Source organism: Paroedura picta, chromosome 11, assembly GCF_049243985.1.
Source record: "Paroedura picta isolate Pp20150507F chromosome 11, Ppicta_v3.0, whole genome shotgun sequence".
Classification (NCBI taxonomy): Eukaryota; Metazoa; Chordata; class Lepidosauria; order Squamata; family Gekkonidae; genus Paroedura; species Paroedura picta.
In genome coordinates this window covers 6,347,688-6,367,942 of record NC_135379.1, presented here as the reverse complement: position 1 = coordinate 6,367,942, position 20,255 = coordinate 6,347,688, and the positions used below count along the sequence as shown (strand labels likewise).

Below are 20,255 nucleotides of genomic sequence, written 5' to 3'. Positions count from 1 at the left end.
ACAAGCTCGGGAACTGGTCCCCTCCACCCAGAGGGCTCAGCAGAATAGGCCGTGGGTGTAAAAATCAAAGGGGAGAGTTGGTTGTGGCCTGGGATGGGGGCCCCGGGCTGTCTTCTCCACTCCTACTCTTCTTTCTGGCCTATATAAGGCGGAGCCACCGTAGTAGTAGTTAAGGTGGAGGGGAAGAAGTGAAAAAGAGGTGAAGAGTATCGGTGCTTATGCATCGCGGGGAGGCCTGGCCGGATGACCTAACGTCTGGGGGCCCTCAAAGCCTGAAAGTGCATATTAGGGGCTTCTTCATGGTGGAAAGGTTGGAAAAGGCTGGTCTAAGACTGGTAGAGTCTTTCCAGGGTGGTCGGCAGAGGTCTTTCCCATCACCTCCTGCCTGGTCATCTTGAACTGGAGAAGCCAGGGACTGAACCTGGGACCTTCTGGATGCAAAACGGAGGCTGCTCCCTTGAGCCACAGACCCTCCTCTAGCTGACGAGTCAACGGGCAACCGAATGCCTCTTCAGCCAAGAAAGGAAGCCGCTCGGTCGGAAGGGGCCGAGGGAAGGCTGCTGGGCGTGCCTGCATGCAAAGACTGCAGACACACAGGGCCTCGCCCCGTTCCCCCTTGGGGGCTGCCGGTGGTTGGAGTAAATCCCTCTTACATTTCTTTTCTTAACCCCCCCCCCCCTGTCCGTGTGACTCTGCTCGTTTGCATGCATTCCCCGCGCACCCCGGCAGCGCCGCCTCACCCCCCCCCCCCCCCCGGCTGTCTAATCAAGTGTCGTTAGTTTGATGAGCCCCAATCTTCCTCGAGCCCTCGCATAATGAAGCGCGTCTCCCCAGAGAGCGTTTTGATGCGATGCGGCGGCAGGAGCTTTTGTCCTCCCTTCAAGCTCGCTTCAGGGTGACATTTTGGAACTCCCCGGCAATGTCATTCCTCACCCGCCGGCAAGGGAAGGAAGGCATGGCGGGGCTCCACGGATTTATTTGCCTTTGCCCCACGGGCTCAATGAACTGAGAAAATGCCCAGCCCAAGTGCTCATCTCAGATGGGGAGCGGAGGAGAAAAGCCCTCCAGTGACTGGATTATTGGGGAGAACGCTCCGATAGGGGGCGTCTCTCCTTAGCGTGTTCTCAGAAGCCCAGCTGCACACACAACTGGGAAGTCTGTTGGGTACAATTGCTGCTTGGTGCCTTTAGCCCAGGAGAAGAAGAGTTGGTTTTTATATCCAGCTTTTCAGTACCCGAAGGAGTATCAAAGCTGCTTCCAGCTGCCTTCCCTTCCTCTTCCCACAACAGACACCCTGTGAGGGAGGTGGGAGTGAGAGAGCTCTGGCTGCATGTGGTAGAGTGGTGAGTCATACCTGGGGAGCCAGACCTGGCCTCCATATTTGAGGCTGCTCTTCTTAACCACTAAACCAGGGGTAGTCAACCTGTGTTCCTCCAGATGTCCATGGACTACAATTCCCATAAGCCCCTGCCAGCAAATGCTTCTGCATGCCAAGCAAATGCTCTACCACTGAGCCATCTCCCCTGAGCCAACATGGCTTAGTGCAGGGGTAGTCAACCTGTGGTCCTCCAGATGTCCATGGACTATAATTCCTATGAGCCCCTGCCAGCATTTGCTGGCAGGAGCTCCTGAGAATTGTAGTCCATGGACATCTGGAGGACCACAGGTTGACTACCCCTGTATTAGATGACCTTTTTTCTACCTCGCAAATTGCAGCCTTGGCTGAGTGTTCAAATGTGCTCAGAAAATTAAGCAATTGATCATGTTACTCACACCACCAGAAGTAACGGGTAATGCATGTTTTCCGTGAAGACAGCTGGCTTTAAAATTTGCATTGGCAATTCTAGATAAAGACAGAAAAAAGAAAGAGGGAGAGGAGGGGAGGGAAAATCATTCACGTCTCGTAAGATGGGCTGTTACACTGAATAGGCTTTTTTGTAATATGGTGAGTACTTCTCTCTGGGAATCAAAGGACGTTGGATAAAATCGCTAAGCAAATAACCACCTAGCAGAACAGATGCCTTTGGAGGGAAATGCTGCACTGTGATATCCATGATGACAAGAAATCCAAAGCTCTGTGACGCTTGGCCATGCACCAAACACACAATCGGCAGCCGACAATCTATATTCTCCCTTTAGGCTGGTGGGAAACGACAGCACGGTGGACTAATATTTGGGAAGGGCTGGGGGAGGGAGAGAGGGAAGGAAAGGCCGGATCCAAAAAAGCACTACAGCGGACGGAAGAAGGGTCATTTCCCTTCTTTGCTTTAGGGGTTTCAAAGACAGAGTTCCTACATTTTAAACTCCGGGGCTGGTGGTGATTTGAACGCAGCTAGCCTTTCCCTGGTAAAATTGCCTATAATGAACCAGGAAAGACTTACTTGGATGGCATAAGCCAGCTTCTTCCTGGTTTAACGTTACGTGTGCTGAAATACTGGTTTGCGGGGCCCCACTTTACCTTTGACACATATTGGTGCCCGCCTGCTCAGATGGTTGCTGGAGATGCCTCTTGCCTCAATTGGCGCATACAATGTCACCCTACCAAAGGCAGGACCGCTAAAGCCAGGGCCGGCGGCCTTTCTGATGCGCTAAAGCCCCGCATGAGCTAATGGGTTGACATGGCTTGCTTTGCCGTCTTTCCCCGGTACTCTTTCCTAATTAAGAGCCTCTTGTGGCGCAGAGCGGTAAGGCAGCCGTCCGAAAGCTCTGCCCATGAGGCTGGGAGTTCAATCCCAGTGGCCGGATCAAGGTTGACTCAGCCTTCCATCCTTCCGAGGTCGGTAAAATGAGCACCCAGCTTGCTGCTGGGGGGTAAACGGTAATGACTGGGGAAGGCACTGGCAAACCACCCCGTATTGAGTCTGCCATGAAAACGCTAGAGGGCGTCACCCCAAGGGTCAGACATGACTCGGTGCTTGCACAGGGGATACCTTTACCTTTACCTTTCCTAATTAATTATCCCATCAAACTGGTGAACGGGTGGCAGATGCATACCCCTAGACCGGTGACTTCTCATCGGAAGCCGCTTGGCTTTAAATATGCACAAGGCCAGGGCTGGGCGGGTACAGAGACGGTGGAGCATTGACGGGCAGCCTCAGGAACACTGGAGGGTTACCCGCAAACAGCCGTTCAATTACTGTCGGCATGTATTTACTGCTTTGTCGATTAGGTGACACCCACGGCATGTGCTGGCGCAGAGACTATCGTGCCAACGCTGGGCAGAGACTGCGCGTTCTTCACGCTGCGTCCCAAATAGACTGTGACAAGGAGAGTCGGGTTTATAGCTGGGCCGGTCCTAAAATAGCAAGTGTGGCTCCATAAATAGTCATGATAGGCAAACCAATTATAATTTCTGCAGCTCTTTGGGTGGTGAGATCCCTTCTGTTTTCAGCACTGCCTTCGAGCCCAGGACACAAATGAAACCCGGCTGATGTAAAATACAAGCTGGGCCTTGGGAGGGATCGGAGGTAACTTTCAACCTGACACTGTGAGAGTTAAACCGACCCTCTTTTCACAATCTGTCTCTGGATGCCCAACTGGAAACACTTTTCATCTGGTCTTTAGGGTCTCTCCTCTCCAGCTTCTTTCTTCTGCAAAGAGGTCGGAATCCTTAAACGTTTGCAGAATCCAGGGACGGGGAGGAAGGAAGAAATCAGGGGTTTCCTCTATGTTTTTTTTTTAAAGAACATCGATTACCCTCCACATTTTTGGCTCTTGGAGGGCAATAAGCATTCCATCCATTTGGCTTTCTCCCCTTTCTTTGCAAACTGAAATTTTTGTTGTATATCTGGGAGCATAGTAAGTTTACAGCAAACCCTCCCTTGTCTTTGGGCGATTTCATTATTGATAGGTGCTTATATAAAACATTGGCTTAATACCAAAAAAAAATTCATATTGGTTGCTACACCTTGGTGTAGTTCTATGGTAACATATGTCCCTCCAAAGGAGCAATATTTACAGAAGCCCCCAGATTTCAGTGGACATAGGAGAGTGTAATTGTTCTGTTAATGATGCACATGCTTTCAGTCTAAAGCAGGGGTAGTCAAACTGCGGCCCTCCAGATGTCCATGGACTACAATTCCCAGGAGTCCCCTGCCAGCATTTGCTGGCAGGGGACTCCTGGGAATTGTAGTCCATGGACATCTGGAGGGCCGCAGTTTGATTACCCCTGGTCTAAAGATACAGATGTAAGGCCATTATCTGGTCCACATGTCCTCTTGCCTCTTATTGTGGACAGCAGACTATTTCATGCAGCAGCAGGGGATTTTCAAACATTTTAATTTTTACGAGTACATGAGGCATTTTGTTTTAAGTTCCCAAAGTGCCTTACAACAGAGCCTTTTACGTGTTTGCAAAATATATTGGCCTTGACACTGTCATGCCTTTTCAACAGGTCTGTCCCCAATGGAGAAACTTTTTTCCCTTCTCATAGAGACTTTCTGTGATAGCAAAATCTCTTCTAATGTTGGAGGATCCCTTTCCCCAAGAGAAGTAGACTTGGAGGGAGGCTGTCACAGGACCCAACTCCAAATAAAACATAAATACACGGCCCCCCCAATGGAGGAAGTGGTATTGCTCGCCAAAGAAGGGCTTGGGTAAAATAATGAACAGAAAGCAAGGATGTGGACTGATCCAGCTCTCTAAGCTCAAGAATCGCAGAGGCCAGTATGGACAAGACTTCAACCCTCATATTGGGAAAAAAGGGAACATATGTCAAGGTCTGAGAAGGTGTTTATGGGAGATAGGAGATAGGAGGGAGATGGGAGATAGGAGGGAAATGCTGAGCGTTTTCTATCACAGAACTGGGAAGAAATTATGAAGAAGAGGCACTGTATTGTCACTTCATTTCTGTGTAAACTGGAGGAGGATCAAATGAAATAGGATATATATATATATATATATATATATATATATGTGTGTGTGTGTGTGTGTGTGTGTGTGTGTGTGTGTGTGTGTGTGTGTATATGTGTATATGTGTATATGTGTATATACGTATATACGTATATATGTGTATGTGTGTGTGTGTATATGTGTATATGTGTATATATATATATAAAAAGGCTGGCAACTTACTGTAATCGTGGATCTTGATATCTTTGTATTCTGCCGTTGGCATCTGCCTTTCAGCGACTGTCTTCTGCACTTGTTCATTTAACTCCAGATCAAAGAGTTCTGAAAGAACAGGGACCAAAACAAACACACAGCCAGCCTGTTATCCAAAGGGCTAATGACACAGGTCCACAGCGGAGCTACACCAGGAAAGGAATGTTCTCCCTCACTCCCCATTTCCTACCTCTTCTTCATTTTCTTTCATAGAATCAAAGAATAATAGATTTGGAAGGGACCTCATGGGTCATCTAGTCCAACCCCCTGCACTATGCAGGACACTCACAACCCTCTCGCTCATCCACTGTCACCTGCCACCCCCTTGAACCTTCACAGAATCAGCCTCTCCGTCAGATGGCTCTCCAGCCTCTGTTAAAAAGTTTCCAAAGATGGAGAACCCACCACCTCCCGAGGAAGCCTGTTCCACTGAGAAACCGTTCTCCTTCCTGGCTATGTGCCCCTCCCATATTTTCCCACCCATTAATCGTGCCCACACACTCTTCATCCCTGGCTGGCCGAGTAACGATCACTGAAATCTTGCTGAACAAGACAATATCACAAGATCTTCACAGCCCATTCTCGTTTGCCCGAGGAATAAAAATGGCTGCTGAGATCATGTGGGTTTGAGAGTTTCTACAAAATCGAGGGTTCCCTAGGGCCGTAGAAGCATTTCTTCTCTCTGGACATGGCTCCATTGTGTGGGTTTTTTGATCCTCACTCAGATGCCAAATTGTGGCTAAATTGTGGCTAAATAGATCAATAATGGCTAAATCTTATATTGCATTTAAGAAGTTTCTGGTGATTACATTTAGCTATTACACTCATCTGTCTTCCATACTAACTGTCAAATCTTTCGGAAAATCAGCAACTAACGGCTCCAGTCAGATGCCAGGATGACCCCACCCCAATACCTAAACTCCTGTGCATAAACCCTTAGCCAGAATAGGGCACTGGAAATATGCATTTTTAATATGAAAAGCTATTTAGGAATTGTAAATCCACATTTGAAGGCCGGGATCTTTCTGCAGTTTCATTTGTAGATTTTTTTTGGCAGCCCATTAGAAGTGCCCATTGAACAAGGTCCAAATCTCCTCCGTACAAACCTTCTAAAACTGTTCCTAGAGATCCAGCCTCCCTACAGATAAGGTCATTAAAAAGCAGCAGGGGCATTCCCCCCCCCCCAGTCGACAATCCCAATTAAGTATTCCTTTCTGAGGCACAAGAGTTCAATAGGGATTATTTTCTAGTGTTTCTGAAGCTTGTTCTTGAGAAAGAGATCAATTCTGACCTTCTCCTCTCTTGACTTATCATGCGGTTGGCGGCTCTGTTTGATTACTCTCTTAAAATCAATGGAGAACAAGACCGCTGCAAGACCAGCTCTCCAAGACAAATGACCACAAGCAGTATCAAATGAAGGCTGAGCCGAAAGCGACAGCAGGGCGTTTTGTTTTGTTTGCTGCCGTGGTCCTCTCCGCTGTTGGCAAGAATGTCAACGTTTGCATGGTCATGGCTTGCCTTCCTCCTCACTCAGGGACCTCATCACATAGCCAGACTGAATTAGCAAAATAACACTGCATAGAATCGTGGAGTTGGAAGGGACCTCCAGGGTCATCTAGTCCAACCCCGGCAGAATGCAGGGAATTCACAACTGCCCACCACAATGACCCCAATTCCACACCCAGATGATGCCTTCCCTCAAGAAAACCCAGGATCTCTGGCCAGTCTGGCCTAGAATAAATTTGCCTTCCAAAATGGCAATTGGCATTTCTCTGGGCATGCCAGAAAGGGCCACAAGAGCCAAGCACTGACACAGTCCCTTCGGCCCATCCACTTGCAAACATAATTGAGGTCTCTACATAAACTCTGCACCTTGGTCAAGGTATAAGAAACGAGCGTTGGATTATGATGCCAGGAAACATTCTGATATATTAGCGGGTGGCCAATGGGCCCCAAAGCGTAGGCCCGGGGTCAATAATTGTTCTTTTCTGTCTTCACTGCACGGTTTGATTCGTAACTGAGGCCGATACCAGGGCCTGTACCTGTTTCTAAATTACTTTGTAATGAATATATGTACATTTCTCAATACTGAGTGTTTTTAACTTTGCCATGGTTCTGAGCAGGATCAGGCCTCCGTGGCCTTTGTAACATGAGGGAACTGCAGTGGTGTCCCCTACAGTCTTCTCTGTCCCTGCCACCCCCTGCGGCAAAGAACACCCCCTTCTCTTGACTAGAATGAAGCTCATTCCGCATAACTGATTGGGAAAGTTGTCATACTTATCATACAAGAGTATAAGAAGGACGGTCTAATAATTAAACCAAACAGAGAGAAACAGACCTATCCACTGTAAGAGAGAGAGGAGAGAAAGACTGGCCGATGGATTAGGGGATATGGGGATACTGGTCTGTATTGGGGAACGTGTCAATACAGACCGGTATCCCCATCCCTATGTGAGCCTGTGGCCAGTATTATACTATTAATATATATAAGGACTTGTCACTGATGAAAGACTCTCCCTGAAAACGGAGATTACCTGGATTCCGTTTGGACAGAAGTCCTACAGAATAAAGAAACAAGGAAAACTACAAAAATAGGACACTTTTCTTTCTTTTATGAACACATGTATTATATTGCCAATGGATAGGTCTGTTTCTCTCGGTAAAGTTGCTGAATTAACCAGAAGTGGAAATTTGGGAATGTCCATCCGTTCAGAATTACTTTCCCTTGACTCCCCCTCTGCTGGGACCACACTCAATACAGGAAGGGGGGGGGGACGCTGCCTTCTCCCCTCCCGTCTGAGTTATACATTTCTGGAAGTGACCATCCTGTTTGGAGCCCCTGCGCCTGTCCCTGAGGAGTTCAAAAGGAGAGGCCGCATCACAGAACCTGTCAATTTCCAATTAATGAGCTTCTTTTCCCATAGATATTTCAGCAGGTGGGGTTTAATGGTTCAATGAGTATTCAGGCTTGTTCCTGAAAAGCCTCGTCTCATCCTTATTGAAATCATCACTCCCACAAAAGCTCCAAAGCAACAGACTGTTAAGTTTGGTTTAAATGCTAGCTCCTCATTTAATTACGGCGCGCACAATTAGCTTTATCAGCAAGAAGAGGCCGGCCACGCAGGGACTCTGGGAAAGTCATTCTATTTGCTCACGTAATTGCATCCAGAGAAAGGCAGGGGCAGAGCGGAGGCGCAGGCGGACGTATCTCGGGAGAATTCTCGTTCTCTCCCGCTGCTTTAGGACCTCTGGGGGCTCTTGTCTAGGAAGTACAAATAGCCGGTTCTTAATTAAATGTTAGCACAGCGTAATATTTGGTGGGATTTCCAGTTATCTGATTATTGCAGGATACTCCCTTAATGTGGCCTCGCATTAGGAAATCAATAGAACTTGGATAACAAGAGGCTGTTGTAATGGCTTTCCCTCACCCAATAGAGCGAGAGAGAGCCCTGCGTCACCAACGGGAAGCTCGATCAGGTGCAAAACGAGGCAGCTTGGCGGACCGGCGTGGCTTGGTGCTTGCCACTTTTGCTTGCCACTTGGGGGGATAATGGACTTCCTATGCGCTTCAGAGGCAGATTGAACTAGTCTTTCTCTCTCCCACACACACAGAGCCTACGTGGCTCCCGCACTGGGATGAAACAGGGGGAACGGGAGGAGGGTACAGCCCTACGATGCTTGGAAGAAAGGGGAGGGTGTGATTGTGTAGGACAGATTGGTCACTGCGTTTTGGCCCCACCGGGCAACTCCTCGAGATATATTTTTTAAAAGCCTACAAGAAATGTTCTGGAAATTAGGTCCTTTTCGGTCCTGGCCCCAACCTGGTGGAATGAGCTCCCGGAGGAGCTAAGGGCCCTGTCGGAACTACCATCTTTCCGCAGGGCCTGTAAGACGGAGCTCTTCCGCCAGGTTGAGGCCAGGGCAGAGCCCGGGTTCCATCCAAGATCCCTAATCCATCGGCCAGCCTTTCTCTCCTCTCTCTCTTACAGGATTAACGTCCGACCTCTCTCTGAACAAGCGGGGGAAGTGGGGAGAGTTACAGAATAGAATGCCATCTTTTTATTGTGATAATGGGGTATTTATGGGATTATGTGATTTTATATTTTATTGTGAACCGCCGTGAGACCTTTTGGGGAACGGCGGTATATAAATCCAACTATGAATAAATAAATAAATAAATAAATAAATAGATCAAGTTGGGCAGCTGTGTCTGTGGCAGCAGAAAAAGAGGAAGAATCCAGTAGTACCGGAAAGATGGAACAAAATTATCTGGAGAAGTGAATAGTGACTCCCAAAAACTCATCTCTTGCCGCAAATGTTGTTAAGTCTTTAAGGTGCTCCGACTCCTGCTCTTCCCTGCTGCTCTGGAAACTGAATTGTTTCTTTGGCCGTTTGAGCTGGATACAGCGATGGAACTGGTGCCCCACTCCCAAAGTCACCCCTGAAATGCAAAGCGAGAACCCCAAGGCCTGAACTTACTTTTCACCAGCGGCCCGTCTGGTTCGTCTGGCCCCTCCGAGGTGCTGTAAACACTCACCATGGGGACCCTTGGACCTGCAGAAGAGGGGAGAGAAATACCAGACGCTGAAATGACTCCCAGGATCCCCGTGCTGCATCCTGTGGGAGTGGAGATGGCCAAGGGTTCGTGTTCATTTAAGACTCAGCAAGGTTGACTCAGCCTTCCATCCTTCCGAGGTCGGTAAAATGAGTACCCAGCTTGCTGGGGGGTAAACGGTAATGACCGGGGAAGGCACTGGCAAACCACCCCATACTGAGTCTGCCAAGAAAACGCTGGAGGGCGTCACCCCAAGGGTCAGACATGACTCGGTGCTTGCACAGGGGGGATAGGTAAAGGTAAAGGTATCCCCTGTGCAAGCACCGAGTCATGTCTGACCCTTGGGGTGACGCCCTCTAGCGTTTTCATGGCAGACTCAATACGGGGTGGTTTGCCAGTGCCTTCCCCAGTCATTACCGTTTACCCCCCAGAGGCAAGCTGGGTCCTCATTTTACCGACCTCGGAAGGATGGAAGGCTGAGTCAACCTTGAGCCGGCTGCTGGGATCGAACTCCCAGCCTCATGGGCAGAGCTTTCAGACTGCATGTCTGCTGCCTTACCACTCTGCGCCACAAGAGGCTCTTCCACAGGGGGGATACCTTTACCTTAAGGCTGACTCAGTTGACACAAGAGGCACCCCAGACAGACAGACAGCTGCAAATCCTATGGCCCTTCCTCCACGGAGCGCTCCGTGCCTCTTAACTGATTGTCAATATTTTAATTAGTGCAAACGCAATTAAAATCTCTTGCCTTTAAGGATTATTTTGATATCACATCATCTTTATCCTCCCGTGATAAAGGAGGACGCTAAAGGCAAACAAAGCTTTTGTTTTATTAAAAACGGACGGATGTGAGCTGCTTTCAAACCAGTCTTCCTCCGAGCACCTTTTCTGACAGTATCGAAAGCTCCCAATTAGAGCAGGGGTAGTCAAACTGCGGCCCTCCAGATGTCCATGGACTACAATTCCCAGGAGCCCCCTGCCAGCATTTGCTGGCAGGGGGCTCCTGGGAATTGTAGTCCATGGACATCTGGAGGGCCGCAGTTTGACTACCCCTGAATTAGAGCGTCAGTCAGATTAGGGACTGGGAGGCCGGAGTTCGAATCCCTGCTCTGACAAGGGGTCTTGCTTAGGACCAGAAACGCCCTCTCAGCCTAACCTCGCTCATGGGTAGGGTTGGTGCTAGGTTTCAGGGCTCCCCTCCTGCTCTGACCCTCACCAGGACCCCCCTCCTTCCTTTCAACCTGCCCCCCCTCCCACTCCGCCAGCCTGTCTTTCCTTCTCTCACCCATTCAGGAGCACTCCCACAGATGGCACATTATGCCCGCACCAGGAATCTGGCCTGGCCCAGCGCTCGTCCAGTCATGGGGCAAATTCCGCTTCCAGTCGGCACCGGTCCAGGGCAGTCCCAGGCCTGGCACGATGCAGGCCCTCGTTTGCCCCATGGCAAACAGTGAAATTACAGATGCAATTACAGCTGAGCGAGGGATTGTGCAGATTTCTGAACAGGGGGTCTGACTCAGCAAAAGCTGTACAGTTGTGCTTCCTAAACCGGAGGGCAGGGAAGAGGTCCTCAGAGGCATGCTGGGTGAGGTTGATGTTGGCACCAAAGGCAAAGAGAAATCCCGGGACCCTAGCAGGCAGCTGGCTCAACTGTGCCGACTTCTAAAGCACCCATTCAAAGGGTTGAGATTGCTTCTCAGGGTCCTAAACAGACTGAATACCTATGCCAGTAAAGGTAATCCGACTCTGACCCTATACGTTTGTCTTTGGTTGTGAGATTTTGGGGAGGACATCTGCTGTGCGTCAAGCTTGGTCTTACAGTGACAAGATTTCATCCACTCTCTGGAACTCCCTTTTTCAGACAAAGTATCTTTAAAGCTGCTAGTCCTCATGGTTCCAAGGGTCATCTGAGAGCAAAACTGCCATGAAAGGTGCCTCCTGCCTTTTGCTGTTCATGTGCCCATACACAATGATCACAGCCGGAACACTCACACCCAGACACACAAAGTGACAAAGTCTTTATCAGGCAGACCGTGAGGGCAAGAATCTGCTTCCTGGGCAGCTGACTGAATTCCATAATAGTGTTCTTTGTATTGATCCCTAATCAAGATATTATAGGTCAAAACAAGTTAGGGCCAGGTTTTTTTGCATGCGTGCGACCTCTATGGAAAAGAAGTGTTTCTTCTGCATGTTTTTTCCATATTTTTAATTACCTTGAGCTCTGTTTAATATATTGCTTATTTAATATATATTTTATCCTTTTGTGGCCCTCAACCTCTCTGGTCCTTGCAGGATTATCAACGCACAGGAATTTATTTTCTTTCGAGCACAACATACGAGTTGCGATTTGGTGTGTTGAGAGGGTTGTGTGTATGTGTGTGTGTGTGTGGGGGAGAGATGTCATCTGCACAGAGTGTCCGCCTTCACAAAAAGGCTTCCAGCCGTCCCTCTGTCTGTCTTTCAAAGAGGAAAATGCGGTGGCCCGCTTGTTCCATCCCCCCCCCCCCCCAGCTTTTCAGATAAGCCCCTGATTTGCATGGCACGGATAAGGAGGAAAGACGAATACTCCAGACCAGGGGTAGTCAAACTGCGGCCCTCCAGATGTCCATGGACTACAATTACCAGAAGCCCCTGCCAGCATTCGCTGGCAGGGGCTTCTGGGAATTGTAGTCCATGGACATCTGGAGGGCCGCAGTTTGACTACCCCTGCTCCAGACTCATGAAGCAATTGGGGTCTCCATTCCCTTTTAATGAGAAATTCTGTCCATTGACGAGGTGACTCCTTTATGCTGTGCTGGACAAACGGAACGGCTTGCAAATGAAACTGATCTGCAGAAGGCTGAGAAAGAGAAGGAAAGGTGTTTTTTTCTTTTTATTTGTCGCCCTCCTTCATGGATACATTCGGCTGCGTGCACAGAGACAATCTCCAGAACGGCAGGAAATGCAAAACGGGAGGCCGGCGCTTCTCTCTGTCTTCGGCAGCTGTTTGGATTCAGCGATGCGTTGGTGCCGCTCTCCGTGCTTGGCTTCTAATGTCAGGAAAGCAACGGGCTTGAAATGAATGCCAACGGCGAGAAGCGTATTTGTTTGCCATTGCACGTGCATATTTAGAACCCAGCTCCCTGTGCCAGAGAGCCCTCCAGATGAGTCCCGTTTTGCAACGCTTGCGGAAGGCCCGGGGCTTTCCTGACTGCCTGGGGCAGGCCATCCCACAAGGCAGGAGCCACAGTGGAGGAAACCCATGGGTGGGCAGTCATTGGTTTGGCCGTCTACAGGAGCGCACATGTCCCTTTCCCAATCTGCTCCTCTCTGGCCATTTTGGGAGGGTCGACATGTCCATATATGGTCATATTACCCAATAAAAGTATATATTAAAAATAATGAACTCCCACCCAAGCAGGAAACCCAGTCAGGGCCATCAAGGAACCCCAGGGTTTCATGAAACCCTGTTTCAGAAAGCCTGATCTAGAGGAAGGCTCCAGGAGAAGCTGTTTTTCAGCTGCCGGAGGAGCTACAGATATGAGCAGATGACAAGGCTTCTCACTATGGAAAGCCTCACCTGCTGGTTTGTGCTGCTGACCAAGCAAGCCAGGTGGCCTTTAGGGGAGGATGGGCCAAGCCTGCTTCTGATCCTCCCAAGAGCAACGTGCCTCCAAGCTGGGCAGGGAATTCTGTCTCAAAAGTATGGCTGCACCTGTCCCATTTGGGGCGGAAAGCCACGGACCAGTTTAAAGATGTTTTATGGCACCCTGGCCAACAGATTCCCTTCTCACCGGCACAAAAGCCAGCCATGGAAATCTTCTCCAGTGTCTCCGGCGTGGGCATGAGCAGGGAACGGTGTTCCAAGATGAGGGTGAAATTACAGCTTGCCACCGACAGACATCCTGGAGGTAATGAGGCAGCCTATAGCTGCAATTAGAGCAAAGGTGTTTCGTTTAATGGCGGCGACAATTTTGCTGCTGCCGATATCACGAAACACCCAGAGGTTATTACGCGGACAAGCGGCCGTGTTGAAAGTATATCATGGTAAGGACGAGGTTGGGGCTAGCACGGAAGCATGACCTGGAAAATTAACCCTGGTAGGATGGATGCGACTTAGATGGGGGAGGCTGGAGCTGCTACACAACCCTGCCTGAGGAAGCCTGGACTAGAGGCTACTCTGAAGAAGGAAATCTGGGAGTCTGGTGCACCGGCTCTTAAAACATCATGATGATATAACAATTTCAGTTGCTGACATATTTTTTTCAACACCCCAAAAGGGCCTGGGTGAGGCAGAGGAGGGGGAACAGCCATTGTGGGCCCCTGGGCCCATTTTGCACATGCTAGATAAGGTGCTTTCAATGCACTTTTGAAGTAGATTTTCCTATTCTGCACAGGAAAACCCAGTGGCAAAAGCACACTGAAAGTGCATTATCCCGTGTGTGCAGAATGGGCCCTGGGGAAGGGAAACTGGAGGGGAGCTTACTGTGCGGAAGGCCTGTTGTATTGAGAGCTGTGGCAGCGATGGGGACATAAACACCAGTATCTAACAGCCATCCAATCACCCCCCAAACTATTAATGGGATACAGACAGACCAAAAAAGGCATCTAAGGAATGTTAAGGCAAAACCTCCTTTCCCCTCCCTGTTCTCCTCGATCCCAGTATCCAGAAGGCCATTCCCAGTAAGTGTGCAGTAATAAAGCCCCTGAAACTGTCCCTGCCCACCTCCCCTAAAGTCTTTTCTCAGGAAGTGATGAATGGCTGAAAAGAGCAGCTGTGACAGCGGGGCGAGGGGGTGGGCCAACAGGGAGGGCCCCAGAGGACGATAATTGCCAACAGCCCCCCACCCGTTCCCGTGCCTCCCCCCCCTCCACTCCGGCGTGCAGATCCCAGGATCTCTTTATTTGCTCGGCCATGAATTATTCATCACCCTGCGCATTCAAGTTCATACGCGGAGGCCATATTATCATACTAATAAACAAAAAGGGCCGGGAGCATCTTGGAGCCACTGGCTGTAATTAAAAGATCTGTCCCGTCCACGGCGCTTTCAGAGTCAATACTGCAGACAGATGTTCGTGGCATTCGCTGGAAACCACAGATGTCAGTCCAAAAGGACTAGAACGGCAATACTCAACCCCTAAGGCAAGCGAGAGGCTTCCGTCCCGTAGATACATATCTAGCAAAGTAAAAATCATCATCCTTTTCAGCGCTGTCTTGATTTCATGCCATTGAACAATGCTGAGTTATTCTGACAACCCAGGAGCTCCTCGGATGCTCTTATTTTACATTACAGAGAACAGATACCTGCTGTTGTTTAGGCACAGCTCATTCTGGGACTATTTAATTAATTAATTTATTAAAGTGCTTTACACTGCCGCTCCTTGTGATTCAAGGCAGCTTCCAGGTGAAGATAAGTTTTTTTGGGTGGAGAGGACATTTATGAGGGGAAAGAAAGATGATCTTGGGCCTAGTATGTCTACTGGGTTATTATACAAGCCTCTTGGGGTGACCGCCTGGGGCTGTAATGCAGGTAGACGCTTCCCACTTATGGGGACCCTCCAACACATTCGGTTGTTGACAGCTTTGCTCAGGTCCTGCAAACTGTGGTCTGTGGCTTCCATGACTGAGTCAATCCATCTCATCTTGGCTCTTCCTCTTTTCCTGCCGCCTTCCACTTTTCCTCGCATTATTGTCTTTTCTGGTGACTCTTTTCTTTGTGTGATGTGACCAAAGCGAAGACTAATTTCATGAAAATGACAGCCGACCCGGAAGCTTGGTAGTAATTGATCACTGTTGGTGTCCATTGTGGGTGGTAAGCCAAATCACAGCTGACTGGTGGTGAATCTATAAGGTTTTCAAGGCAAGAGCCAAACCGGTGGTTTGCTGTTTGCTGGGAGTTTGCTGGGTGTTTATTTCAGCTCTTTATTGTGGACCCAGCACGATGGTACAAAGGGACAAAAAACGAACCGAAGCAACCCACAACGACCCCAAACTGATATACAAAAGCCCCACAATAGATCTTCCCACCAGTGTGTGCTATTGGTCAGTTTCACTTTCAACTGACTGGATCCCGCAGACGGGATCTAGTCACCCATTGGTCGATTACAGTGCAGGCTTCCGATCCTGCCTTGGACCTCAAGCTCGGTCCTTGGCAGGCCTACAACAGCCTCCCATCCAAACCTACTTGTGTAGCTTCTGAGATCTGAAGAATATTTCATTGTTTTGCAAACGCCCCACTTCAAGGTCCTTTCTTCTTCAAACCGAGCGTGCATCATAAAAAACAGCCAGCTCTGTTGTCTCATCTCTCTGCGTGGGCCTTCTCCTCCAGCAGATTCAGAGGCATATGTTCTTAATATCCCTGCAGTGTTCATTATAAGCTAAATCGGTCTCTGGGAATCAGGACACAATAAACCTAATAAAGAGTCCAGCTGGCAAAGAAGGTAAAAGACGGCAGCTCTCCTTGAAGCGCTCCAAATCTTCCGGGATGAGAACATCTGCCCCGGGCCACTCTGGAGTAGGGAGTTCAACCGAGGTGGAAATAAAACACACACTGCTCCTGTTCCCAGAACGTACGATGCCACCTTCGGATTTCAAAACGTTCATTAGCGGGGGCATTATGGGAAGGCAGCTGCCATGACTGCTTATCCTCCCGGAGGGGAAGTTCAACGATTTGAAGGTACCTGCACTGCAACTGCTGGGACTGGCTGGACAGTCTCTCTGCAAAGGAACCAGGAATGGTTGAGCTAGGAACCTCTGACAGAGTATCCTTAGCTCCCTTTCAGGGGTGGCCCGCCCTCTGGGTGGCCCTTGGCAACTGCTTAGGGTGACAGAGGGCAAGAGCGCAGGGCATCAGAAGTGGACCCAACTCCACTGCTTGTGTGCCAAGCCACCTGGTGGTCCACTGGCTGGCTAGCTTCAGGGTGGCCTGGGGCATGCCTGATTGGCTAGCCAAGAGGATAAAAGTCTTGCATCCTTAACAAAATAGAATTCCAGAGATTCCCCGGGAAAAATCAGCATGCTGCAACCGGTTACGAAACAGTCAATGGGCCGCATTGAAGAAGAAAAGAAGAATTGATCTTTATTCCTTGCTTTTCACTGCCTAAAGGAGCCTCAGAGTGGCCTCCAATCACCTTCCCTTCCTCTCCCCACAACAGACACCCTGTGAGGTAGGTGAAGCTGAGACAGCTCAGTCAGAACAGCACTCTCAGGGCTGGGATGAGCCCCAGGTCAACTAGCTGGCTGCATGTGGAGGAGCAGGGAATCAAACCCAGCTCACCAGGTTAGAAGCCACTGTTCTTAATCACTACACCATGCTGGTTGTCTTAGGATGGGGGATTTGAACTCAGGGGACAGTGATCAATTAGCCAATGAATCTGTGGTTCAGGCAGCTGCTGACCAGAAGCTCCCTTTTCCGTTTCTAGGTTTACCCTGGCATTCTTCTTCTAGATGTAGAAAACATGCAGCAGCCAGATTGCCATGACCAGTCGCCCTTCTTATTCATAGCGATATAATGAGAGCTGAATATTTCATATGTTCCAAATACAAAGTCACAATAAAAAGGTGTGAAGCAGATGACGGAGTACAGCTCCTTCAGTAAAGTAACCACACAAAACAACATGGGGAAGGTTTCTGAAAGAGAATGTGTGAAAGCCATTGCCTGCATTTTGTAACTCATCTACCAGTGGGAGAACCGAGAAAAAAACATAATTTGCCTCCAGATGCATCGCTTGGCTTGCTTTTCGAATTACTCTGCCTTATGTGCTCCTTCTCCAAATGTGCGTACCATAACCAGACAGGATGGGTGCTCCCCAAGATCACCAGGTCCCCAGTTTTACATAGTGACAAGGAGGTTCGCCTTCTCGGGGAAATGTCCCAGGAAGCTGAAAGCCACCGACAGCTTCTGCATTAACCCCGTTCCCTGCTCTTTTTCTCCAAATGTCAATGAGCAATTAAGGGTAATTTACATGGAATTAATGATGCTTCCCACTACAATGAAATATTTTATAAGACACCAACGATGGGCCGGCTTAGAGGAAGCAGGGACGTAAAGCTGAATTCCCTGCAAGTGACAATTTAAATTAATCACAGCCTGGTTTAATAACTATGTTGTTGTAGGGCGACAGAACAGATGTTCTCTCGAAAAAATTAAGGGAGCTAATAGGCACCTGCTTTTATGCTGGGGCAAGTGAACTTTTGATGGCTCAAGCATGTGGATAAGATTTCCGAGTGGCCCCTGTTCTTTAAAGGGCTGCCCTGATTAAAGGGAATGCACAACGTTCTCCCCTCAAGGAGTCCTGATATCTGAGCCGGGCACAGCGGTGAATCCTGATCATCCTTCAGAATTAAGGGCACGAGGGACTCAGGAGAGGAGGGCATGCAAATGCAAATGCGTTCAAGACGCCCACCGTAATAAGAAATGCAACCCGGCAATTCAGCTCGGGCCTGCGTCGAAAGCAGCAGAAACCAATTTAAGCTTCCCGGAGCCGTACGAGGCGGTGGCAAAAGGTCACCAGAGTTGTCCCAGAGCATTAATTACATTATCTTGCTGCAGGGGTACACAAAGAAGAAACCCATCCCAGATAATCATCCGGACGGACAGTAATAATCGGGGCCTGGACAGCTCACTGCATGGGAAGGAATGTGCAAGCCACCACCGAGCGGAACTCACGGGCGAGAAGCCGAACGCCACGTTCAGCCACCACGTGACCCGGGGTGGGGTGGGGGCAGTTTCTCTGCTGCCTGCTTGAAGCTGGACAGTGTTTTCACAAGTTCCGGGCAGCTCTTCTTCGGTTAGTTTCTTCAAAAATATTGATTCGTCCGCAAACGGATTTACTTTTATGATTTGGATGAAAAGGCAGCCTGGGTGAACTTGATGACCGACTGTGGACCATGTCTAGCTCCTGCCTAGCAGATTTCGTTTAAGGCAGGGGTAGTCAAACTGCAGCCCTCCAGATGTCGATGGACTACAATTCCCATGAGCCCCCTGCCAGCATATGCTGGCAGGGGGCTCATGGGAATTGTAGTCCATCGACATCTGGAGGGCTGCAGTTTGACTACCCCTGGTCTAAGGCACTGGGATTGCATGTGTCTAGAGAAGCACTAGTAGTAGTAGAAGAAAAGCTGGTTCTACCAGAAGGAGTCTCAAAGCGGCTTCCCTTCCTCTCCCTACAATAGACACCCTGTACGGCAGGTGGGGCTGAGAGAGCTCTGATATTCCTGCTCAGTCAGAACAGCACTACCAGGGCTGTGACGAGCCCAAGGTCACCCAGCTGGCTGCATGTGGAGGAAGAGCAGGGAATCAAACTCGGCTTGCCAGATTAGAAGCTGCCGTTCTGAACCACTGCACCAACCTGGCTCTCTTGGGGTGGGGAACTGCTTTGTACACCTGACACCCTTGAACTGTGCCCGTTGCCTTTAAGAAGAGTGCCCCCCCCCATGACAGAAAAAGTAATACAATATCTAGAGGCCAAATAATAGTGAGGCGAAGCTCAGAGTTGCAAAAGCCGATTGTCGCAGTGGGTGTAGAACGGGATATCTCCTGGGCAGGAAGCCAAGCCTACCTTCACAGGTCAGCAGGAAATGGGCCATGTTGGGGCTGAAGGATGCGCTGAAGTACGTGCAGTTGGGAATCAGATCGCAAGACAAACATTGCCTGTTGAAGTCTCCAAGGCTGGTGCTGAAAAGAGAGCAATGAGGCAGGTGCATAAACGCCAAGGAGCCAAAGGACTTGTTTATAACTGCCTTCTGCATGCAGATCACCTTGGGAGACAGAGTCCCCCCCTGTTCACGTGGATTGGTGGGCTGCAATTGTCCCCATTTAATCATCTTTCATTTGCCAGGGAGAATCCATCTTTCTGCTGAAGAATCTGAAAGGCCCCTCCTCTTTCCTGCTGGTGGATAGTACCCCCTTCCTGTTGAGGAATGGCACCTATGACCTCAATGAGGCTTCATGGTGATGCCCCATTTCTCAAACGGAGGGGTGCCCCCCAGAAGAGAGAGGGAAACAGCTCCTCAAGATTAAAGGGTGATGGCAGAGCCAGTCTCAAAGCAACATGGGAGATTTTGCTTCTCTTTCTGAATGTTCTCCTCCCTCACACGAATGGGATATCATCCAAGAGAAAATTCGGGCATTTACTGAAATTAGCGAACCAGAGGAGAAGAACCTCTGCCCATTGCAAAAGAAACGGGCTCTTTCTCTCAAATACGGGACCGTCCAAGAGACCTCTGTTAGAATGCCCAAGCCTGCAAAAAGATATTAGAAGATTGAGGCATTCTCCGAATTTAGTTAACTGGAGAAGAACCTCTGCCAATTGCAAGGCAGTGGTCTCTTTCTCTATCTCTGTCCCATTATGACTTGCCTGTCTCCTAGAATCAGATCACTCAGGTAACAGCGCACACGGTGCCATGCTTCACCGGAGAATGATTCCAAATTTTCTGTTTTGAGGGATGTTTGTCAAGCAAGGAGCAAAAATTTGCAAGATCGACATGACACGATGTCTAGAGGCAAGGCATGGAGGCCAGGACAAAGATGGCAGCGGGAGCTAATGCACGTGGCAACTGACTGTCCCCGTTTTTAGGCCTAGTGGAAAGTAAGTTCCCCTTGTCCAGAAATACTG

At 49.2% G+C, this 20,255-nt stretch overlaps 1 protein-coding gene across 5 annotated transcripts in view; it reads right to left on the bottom strand.

Annotated features, from left to right (window-relative positions):
* Window positions 1-20,255, bottom strand: part of DPP6 (dipeptidyl peptidase like 6) — a 479,395-nt gene that overhangs the window by 6,465 nt on the left and 452,675 nt on the right. For all 5 annotated transcript variants that reach the window (XM_077304797.1, XM_077304801.1, XM_077304799.1 and 2 more), the window contains exons 16-19: window positions 19,200-19,315; window positions 9,583-9,657; window positions 5,074-5,172; window positions 1,774-1,843 (exon numbers count right to left, since the gene is read on the bottom strand). In XM_077304797.1, the coding sequence (XP_077160912.1) occupies window positions 1,774-1,843; window positions 5,074-5,172; window positions 9,583-9,657; window positions 19,200-19,315 (360 nt within the window). The remainder of the gene's footprint in view (window positions 1-1,773; window positions 1,844-5,073; window positions 5,173-9,582; window positions 9,658-19,199; window positions 19,316-20,255) is intronic.